Source organism: Osmerus eperlanus, chromosome 2 (assembly GCF_963692335.1).
Source record: "Osmerus eperlanus chromosome 2, fOsmEpe2.1, whole genome shotgun sequence".
NCBI lineage: Eukaryota > Metazoa > Chordata > Actinopteri > Osmeriformes > Osmeridae > Osmerus > Osmerus eperlanus.
In genome coordinates, this window is record NC_085019.1 from 18,228,462 (window position 1) to 18,238,587 (window position 10,126).

At 38.9% G+C, this 10,126-nt stretch overlaps 1 protein-coding gene across 1 annotated transcript in view; it reads left to right on the plus strand.

Moving 5' to 3' along the window:
• Window positions 1–5,413, plus strand: part of cdipt (CDP-diacylglycerol--inositol 3-phosphatidyltransferase (phosphatidylinositol synthase)) — a 38,356-nt gene extending 32,943 nt beyond the window's left edge. The window contains exons 5-6 of the mRNA XM_062453989.1: window positions 3,614–3,695; window positions 3,971–5,413. Coding sequence (XP_062309973.1) covers window positions 3,614–3,695; window positions 3,971–4,116 — 228 coding nt within the window. The 3' untranslated portion in view covers window positions 4,117–5,413. The remainder of the gene's footprint in view (window positions 1–3,613; window positions 3,696–3,970) is intronic.
• The last annotated feature ends 4,713 nt before the right edge of the window (window positions 5,414–10,126 follow it).

Below are 10,126 nucleotides of genomic sequence, written 5' to 3' on the forward strand. Positions count from 1 at the left end.
AATTATTGACAATAGCCTAAAAACACACATTTAGACAATTCAATATCACACAGTGACCGACAGAATATCTCACCGGTTCTTTCAAGATCCCGCGTCAGCAACAGCGCAACCGGCCAGGCCCCCACGAATCGGTCCCGCTTTCTCTGAAAATTTTGGATAGAGGTAAAGGCGGCTATGCCGGATTGATCAGATCACCTTTTCTAAGGGAGTCCTGTCCGTTGAACGCTGAGCAAACAAGGATCCCCGTACTTGGCCACCAAATTGTAATGGTGGAAATTCAAGTGGCACTGTGTAGATCTGAGTAGTCAACCGATGTGGGTTTAATACAATTTATTTAGATTATAGAATTACGTAATATTAAACAAAGCTTTGCTGATCAGTCACAACGAAGGACGTGCTAACCACAGTTCGTTCGACAGAGTGATAAAGAACAATCATAAAGCTTGTGCTTTTATACACTTAAAACAGATCCCCTAATAAATGTTCAATTCATCAATGTAGTGGTCTCTGTGATTGGCTAACACTGGTCAGTGACAGTTAAGACAATATAACCCCCCAGGTCAAGTGACCAAAGTCTTTTGATGTCACGGCTCTTTCTCTAAATGAGGACAGTAAGGATACCCTTAATGAAACACAAACAGGACACAGGACACAATCTCCTCGGCCAAAAGGTCAGGGCTGCTAGATCAACTGGTCCATCTATCCATCTCCCTTTAGGCCACAGAACTCAAACATCCCCCAACCTCCGTGCCCCTAGCTTCTCAATCAGGCATCATAAACCAATACCATAAATACCTTAAGACCAACTGCAACATCCATTTGTTTAAACACAACCTCAGTCTATTAAAAATACATTCTTAGTAACTATATAAAAAAATGCCATTACAATACCACTATACCAATGTTCGGTTGTTTTACATTAATTTCAAACAGGGCTCTCAAGTTTTATCAAACCATGTAGAGACATGGTCGCCCGACCATGTAGAGACAGAATTGACATGCCGTAGTGTAAATAAGATAAATAACATAAGGCCATTTAGTTTGTTTAATAAAAGAGCAAGCTATAGACCTGTTTTATAGGAAAGTTAACCTTAAATTACTTATTTTGTGATCTAGCGCTATATAAAAAATAAAATAATTAACTTGACCTTCCAGTGGGGGTGGGCGGGGGGGGGGGCGCCCCCCTAATATAATGGTAGGGGAAACACTGGCTCAACAGTGCAACTATTTCACTTGCATATGCCCCTAAAATTAGATACGTGCGCGAACCAGAATTTTTTTTTTTACGAGCAGTGTGTGCGTAAAGACTAGTCACATTCATTGTTGACATTCAGATATTGGATGGCACCATGGCTCTCCAGGACTTATCATTTGATGCCCCTCAATGGCTTTAATAATCTATCGGTCCCACCACGATTTAAACTGAGCAACAGTGCAAAGACAGATAAAACAAATAAGTAGTATTTATCTCCTAGCTAACTGGCTTGTAGCTGGCTAGCAGCTGGTTGACCCCGTTAGTAAACAGGATAGCAGCTTGAGTGTGTGAGTAAAGACTAGCCTCCCCCCTCCCCCGCCCCGCTGCTGATCATTCAAAACATAGTCACCGGGAGCATGGCTCTGTGGGCTGCTGAAGTAGCTTGTTAAATAAAAACAGAGACAGAAGAAAATAGGGATAAGATAAGGAAGGTTTGGTTAGCTAGTCATTTAACTACATCAGCTGCCTTTTGTTGAAACGTGTTCAACTTTTCATAAAGTCGATGATCGTCAATGTCACTTTTTGTCAACTGACCGATCACAGTCATTTAGTTACTCATCCAGATTGTGGATAGTACATCTGCAGTGGACGTGAAGATTTAGCCAGAGCCAGGATCCAATTGAAATTAGGGGCGTAGCCAGAATCATTTTTTGGGTAGGCCTAGAAAAAAATGGATAGGCATCTTTTCAGTTTTTTTACTTTTCGATGTGCACCCGGTGCATAATCTTTCTGAGAAATTTTCGTTTTTGGGTAGGCCTTGGAACAAATTGGGTAGGCCTGTGCCTACCCAGGCCTACCTGTGGCTCCGTCTCTGGTTGAAATGCGTGAGAAATACAAGGTGTTGCATGAGAGCATGAGAAGTTGTTGAAATGCGTGAGTCTCACGGCAGGGGCGGATCTACCGGGGTGGCATGGAGTGGCAACTGCCACCCTAAAAATAGCCTGTTCAAATGCTTCCTCATATTTGTAGTATTTCCTCCCTTCGACGAAATAGACTTTTTACATGCGTTACAAGTGGCGTTGTTGTCATTTTGTCGTGTGAAATACAACCAAACTTTAGAACGCTTCTTCCTAGTTGCCATGTTTGCTGCAGTCTGTCTATGCGTGAACTTTTATAGTTTATTCAGACAGACGTTCGCGTGTCCCATTATTAAACTCAGCATATCGATTTGTAATCCATTATTAAACTTAACATTTTAATTGTTTAACGGCACAGAGAATCGTTAAGGAATTTTCGTTAAGGAATTTTGCTAACGATTCCAAGGAATCGATTCACTGGGAACCGGTTCTAAACAAGAACCGGTTCTCGATACCCATCCCTACTCAACGGACATTTGCGAGAGCAAATTTCAAATATCCGAATGCAAGTAAATGCAGCACGAGACGACTCCATCCACCCTCCCCACACCGCCAACCGAAGTTGCTTTCATTTGAACACAAGGAAGGCGCAAATTGATCACAGAAGGCTCCAACTCAAGGAAACAATTGTCGGCACGGACAGCACACCACACCGGAGGAATGAGGTGTGAAGCAATTATCTATTAATGACTAAGAATAATTAATAATGTTAACTCAATGCTTTGGGAAAGCAACAACAAAGATGACCATGGTAAAGTTAGTTTGAAGTTCGATATTCAACAGATATTAGGATGCCCAGTATTGTGTTATTTTAACCGGTGTTTAGCACCGCTACCACTGGCCGCTTAGCCAATGCTTTTGGCTGCCTAAACAACGTGTATGTTTAGGAACCATCAACAAGTTACACATTTCAAAAGTCAATAGCTTTTCAACAACATGAACTAGGAGCGTCAAAATCATGTTAAACTGTTGAAAATGTATGCATTTATGCTGCACAGCCTTTATTTTGTTCATTTTCATCTCTGGTTATTAAAAAATATTTTTTTATTCAAAATAAATCTTCAAACGTCTATATCTTTTTGGTCATGGGACCTGTAATCCTCAAATTCATTTGAGTGTTCACTTCCTATGCATACATGTTGCACAGCCTTTAGTTTTTTCATTTTAATCTCACACACTTCTGCCACGGGGTGCTACCCCTCAAAATCTCCTGCCACCCTCTTGCCACCCCATGAATATTTTTCTAGATCCGCCCCTGTCTCACGGCGAATGCGTAAGACTTGAGAGCCCTGTTTGAAACATTGCTTTCTTTCACTATAGATCATTAAATTAATTTTACATAAAATATCATAAAGCAATGTGAATTTAGTTTTTATGAAAATAAGATAAGAATACTGTTAAAGTACCAAATCGATAACGGTAGTAATACCGTTATAACCTTAACGATACCCATCCCTAGCAAGCATACCTAATTATTGCACACTAACTGTGTCTTCTGTAGCCGGTGCTGTTTGTCATGTGCATGGGGAATGAGCTCTTCTTCTGCCTGCTCTACGTTCTCTACTACATTGAGGATCCCGCTGGTAAGTCCTCACTCTGCAACCCCATATTTATATTATTACCTTTCCCTTTAACATCTGCATGAGTGCAAAGAAGACCCACTGAAACATCAATTTATTGGGACTAACTGTTAATGACAATGTAAATGCCTTTTTTAAAGCATAATTTATTGTGGATATGGAACACATATGTCAATGTAATCATCTTACATGGCAGCAGTTTGGAAAATAGGTCTCTTGTGGGTTATTGAGTCTAACCATCTGCATCAACACTCCTCTACTCTGTATCCCCCATGTAGTGTGGCTGCAGTGGCTGATTGGAGTTTGCGCCATGGTGTGCATGCTCAAATCTGGTATTAGCCTTCTACATCTGGTCACTGCCTCCAGGAACATGGCCGCCATTGATGTGGCTGACCGTGAGAGAGAGAAAACCAAGACTGAATGAGTGGGGGAGTACAGGTTCTCACTAACAAATCAAATAAATATATATTTGTACCATCTTTTGTCAAAAAGTCAAAAGACACCTTTGGCTGAACATCCATCAAATGTTTGCCATGTCAGCTGTAATGACTAGATGATGTCACAAGGTGTTATCTTGCATGTAGGTAAGTAGAATGGTTGGTACAATATTTTTCTGACAGGCCGAAGAGTCAGAGTAATCAGGGGACCCTTTAATGCAGATGTATTTATGGAAGACACATTTTGATCCCCTCCCCTACTACAGAAGCTACTCTAGTGTAATTTATGTGACATTAGGGATGAATGTGGACACTCAAATTTACGTGAAACCCCTGCTGGTTATCAGCCATGATAAGTTTTTTGGGGCTTGCCTTCTGGACATTCTAAATGATCGTTATAAGACCCAAATGCAATGTTGCTGTTCATAAATTTTTCACAAAATTTCTAAATTTCAATAATTATGCTATACTGCTACTGTCACGTTGGCTGTAAATGTATTTCAAAGTCTGAGCCACTATTATTGCTGTTCATTGACGTTATTATTGGAATTCCTATGATTATCAGTAAATGTTTCACTAGAGGAGTGTGATTAATCATTTATCCAATTTTCATTTTGAAATTACAGCTCTGCATATTTCTTTTAATTTAGTTTTTCGTTGTGTTCTGTGCTTGGTGTGATTTCTTTAAGCCACAAATGCACTCAAAACTTAAGGTAGTACATTTTTTTGAGGACCACATGATGAATGGATCCATGTAAAAAAAAATATTTGACTGCTTATAAAGCTGGTAAATGAGTTGTCAAATGACCAACATCTAACATTGGTTCTACATTAAGATATATAGTGAATAATAGGAGGTACAGACTACAGATATGTAAACAGATAATCACACACATTCAAATGCATTGGGCACATTCCATATATCTAGTGAGGCTCACTGTGTTGAATATTTTATTTATTTTTTAATATGCTGTAGTAGTTGTAAAAGTGTTAATATCACTGTAAACTTATGTGCTCAGTATACTTTTGCAGATAACTGTGTAACCATGTATTAGTACCTTGTTGAAATGTAATTATGTAGCTTAACCTTTAAGGCTATAGATAAAAATGAGCACAAACTAAGCCATGTTTGTATGTATAATATATCCATATATTAAACATATATTTAGATAAATTGCTGATTTAATGGCTTATTGCATGCATTGAGACATTACATCTTACAGATGTAGAAGATAATAAACATGTTGCTGTTAAGGGGAAGCTGCAATAAAGACATGTTCAAACCAAATAGTTGATATTTTTACTGTTTTGTTTGTATTTTAAGCTGCACACTTTGACACCTTTTTTCCATGCTTCAAAAAAATTAATAGTAAATCCTACTGTTTTGCTAACAAAATCCAAAAGCAAGGTCTGATAGAATAAAATATATCATCATTACAAATACTAAAGCCAGATGTGTATAATACCCTTGTCAAGTCACAATTACAAAGACCTTCAAGTATACACACATTTCACATTCGGAGCATTGAAAATAGTTTACATATCGTTTAATTTTGAATATACCCAAGGAGAGGCTATATTATTATATTTGTTTGCATTGATGTTTTATGTTTATTAGTGTGTTTGCTAAAAGCAAAAACACTATTGTTATTCTGCATACTTGTTATTGGTGGCCAAGCCGCTTAACCCTCGTGCTGCCTTCGGGTCACATGACCCAAAGGTTCATAACGAACCATCATTGTGTTTACCCAATTTTACCCAATACAAAAACAAATAAAAATACTTTTCTTTTAACCTTCGCAATGTGGGGGGTCTGAGACAGCCCGACGGTTAAAAGAAAATGCTTCACTTTGTTTTTGTATGCGGTAAAGTTGTCGCAATACGACGGTGGGTCACAATGACTGATGGGTCAGAACGACCCGAGGAGAACACAAGGGTTAAGTGTTTCTACCTTTTCTTATTGGTGGCCAAGCCGCAAAGCGGCGAAGCCACTTAAGTGTTTCTACCTTTTCTTATTATTAGAAAGATTAGATTAGGATTCCTCCGTATGGAATACGGAGGAATCCTTTATATAGATTTTCCGCCATTTCCGGTTTTATCAAAAACCTTTGAAAGCCTACTCCTCCTACAATTTTTTTCCAATCTTCCCCAGAATTGGACCATCATCGTCAGAGCAACCCTCACTCAAAAATTATTTATATATTTGATTTTCAAAACCGTTTGTCCGGTACAGCCAATCAAATTCAGCAGAAAAGCCGCCAAACAGGAAGTTTGGTCAAATCTCAGCAAATCTTCGAGATATCAACACCAAGTTGGTATATCAGTGGAAGGCACTACAACATGTTACCATGTGCAAAGGCTATTTCATGTCTCCAAAAATGGTTGATATAAAGCAAATTGAATTTATCGCTAACGCTAAAATAATGCTTTACACATTCGCCGGTCAAAAACTGATACTTTGATTCAATCACAAGTTCATATGAAGACTCTTGAGAATGTTTAGTACACAAATCTGAGGAAAAGTTGACTGTAACATGAAAAGTCGATTTTATGTGAATATTTGAAAAATGCATGCTTGGCTAATTGCTAACGAAATTTCCAATGAAATGTCTCCCCTGCTCTTCAGCGTACGCGTGCTCCACATTCTCACACACTCAGCCTTTCCCTTGACACACGCGCGGGCTTGGCGAGACGCATACACAACATTTCAGGCAATTGTGGGCTGACCAAGCCCCCACTCATTCCTTGGCTTGAAGTGAAGGCCCTTGTGGATCTTGATGGTAATGCATTTTAGAAAAAGTTCTCAAAATCCTGAAACATTGATAGTATAGGCCAGGAGTAACTACCACACCACAAATTACGCACCATTATCCATAGGTGGCGCTACGGCCAAGCCCCAATTGTCCATTTACAAAGTGATGCCATTCGCATCCCATTTGTCCCAAAATTCTGAAATTCATTAGATATGCCTTATTTCTCATGAGGAACAAAAAAGCCACAACAACCTATAACGGCCGCCATATTGGATTTTTTTGTACAATAAAGATTTAGGAAACACGTTTTTTCGCTACTTCTCCTACAATCTTTGTCCAATCTTCCCCAGAGTTGGCAGGTATCATCGTCAGAGCAACCCTCACTGAATTCTTCAACAGATTTTTGAATTTCCAAACCGTTTGTCCGGTACAGCCAATCAAAATCGTCAACAAAGCAACCAAACAGGAAGTTGGATCAAATCTCAGCAAATCTTTGAAATATCAACACCAAACTTGGTGTGTCACGTGGAAGACACTACATAATGTTTCCATGTGAGAAGGCAAATTAATATCTTAAAAAATTATTGAAATAAAGGAAATATAAGTTATTTCTAACGCTAAAATAATTATTTACACATCCGCCAGTCAAAAACTGATACTCTGATTCAATCACAAGTTCATGAAGACTCTTGAGAATGTTTAGTACACAAATCTCAGAAAAAGTTGACTGTAACATGAAAAGTTGATTTTTTTTGAATATTTGAAAAATGCATGCTTGGCTAATTGCTAGGGAAATTTCCAATGAAATGTCTCCCCTGCTCCTCAGCGCGCGCGCTCCACATTCTCACACACTCAGCCTTTCTCTTGACACACGCGCAAGCTTGGCGAGACGCATACACAACATTTCAGGCAATTGTGGGCTGACCAAGCCCCCACTCATTGCTTGGTCTTTAACAAAGGCCCATGTGGATCTTGATGGTATTGCATTTCCGATTTTGTATGCAATGGTAAAAAGTTCTCAAAATCCTGAAACATTGATAGTATAGGCCAAGAGTAACTACCACACCACAAATGGCCCAATATCACCCATAAGTGACACTACAGGCCACGCCCTGATACACAAAGATACAAGGCTTTCTGGAATGGGTAGGCTCACCAAGCCCCCTCCCTTCACTCCTTGGCTTGAAATAAAAGCCCTTGTGGATCTTGATGGTATTGCATTTCAGATTTGGTATCCCATTGGTAAGTCTACAGCATGGATGTTTCTATACAGTGACAATTTGTGAAGAATATACATTTTTCAATGGTTCACAATGTTAGGAGGAATCCGCCATTGCTGCTTGCAGCTATATTTATACCTATTGTTATTGTTAGTTTTATTATTATTAGGATTCCTCCGTAAGGAGGAAACCTATTGTTAGTTTTATTGGGTGTGCTCAAGCCTTCGGCGAGAGCACAACCTTTGTTCTCTCACATATATATTATTGGGTGTGCTCAAGCCTTCGGCGAGAGCACAACCTTTGTTCTCTCACATATATATTTATTTATTATTGTTTATTTTCGCCCCCCTAAGGATCAGTCAATATTTGGACTACATACACAACGGCGGTGTCAAAAGGTTCGTCTTGGTAGTGATTGCGTTGGTTGTATTTTTATTTACGTTCCGTTGCATGGTTTAAGTAGAAATTGCGTTTTTGTGGTGAAAAGTGAAGCTAACGGTGGCTAATTTGCTAGCCACAGTCACTGACGTTACTAACGTCACTACGTCACTAACGTCACGAAAACACACGTGACTACCTGTAGCAGAACATTCGTTTCACGTCTGTTAACATGGGGGATAGCTAGGCTAACTATAGCTTTACTGCAAGGCAGCTGCAGGAACGCCACAAGCAAAGAGGCCAGGGTGATAACTATTTACTCATTTTACTTTGTGATGTGAAACACAATTATGAAATGTAATGTACAATATTAGCTGATATTATTAAGGAAGGGGCCCACATCTACTTTTGGAAACGGTAGTCTACTATTTCACTGAAGCATTAGCATCATGACATTAGCCTCTGTTGCCCGGGCAACACATACTACAGTGGTCTATGATGCATCTGTTTTCAATCTTTAAAATAAACATTCCTCACAAATACATTTTCGTTGTAGGATTTATTATGACATTACATTACAAGTAAACGATTTGTGGGTGAAATTATCATTACCTGTGGTTTCAAACCAGTGTAGCTCACTGCAACGCTGTAGCCTACGCGAGACACTACAAAAACATCTACACAACATGTTCGGCACTCCCCTTACTTAAATCAAAAGTCTAACTACTAACCTGAACTTCATTGCCACAGCCTAAACTTTGTCAATCTGTTCATGAAAATAATTAATTTCAGCCTAAACCGTACAACGGAACGTTAAATCCAATTCAACCAACACAATCGCTACCAAGACAAACACAGCAGTAGTCTAGTACTGTACTGTAGTAGTAGAATTTACCGGGACAGCTTCTCCACACAGGGCTATATCGCATTTTGCGTTGTTACTGACAATGATCGCTACCAGTGAGCTTTTTATGAATGAGCGATTTTCCACTAAATAAATGTCAAGCTTATTTACGTTTTTGGGGGCATATTTTCAGTTAGCAGATGGTACTGTTTGAATCGCGATTCCATCTTCTACTGCCGGTAACGTCGTAGAATAATCTTCAAAGGGGGTTCTTTATTAATGAATGAATGCAATATGAGTAGGCTAAATGCCTGAAAATATCACGAGAAGGGAAAACTTAAAAGGACATTTAAGTCATAGAGATTAGGTCCATTTTTACACCGGTCTGCCAAATTTATTCGTTTTGATTCAGCTATGAGGCTACCTCTTGCAGGGGAAATGAGAAGACATCATATTTAATTCTACACTTCACTTGTATTTTCAGTTGTAAATGAGCAGCAAAAAAAAAATGCTTTTAAATCTATGTAATGTTTATAAATAATAAGTATGCATTTTAATATAAAATATACAGATATATCAGTTGTAAAAATGTCATTCAAAAACGGACCCCTGTGCAACCGACGCAAGCAAGCACACCCTACAATTTCCCCAGAAATTGTACCCTCTCTAGTTATTGGGTGTGCTCAAGCCTTCGGCGAGAGCACAACCTTTGTTCTCTCACATATATATTATTATTATTATTATTATTTTTATTTCTTTTTGCCCCCCTAAAACTCAGTCAATATTTGGCCTACATAGACAA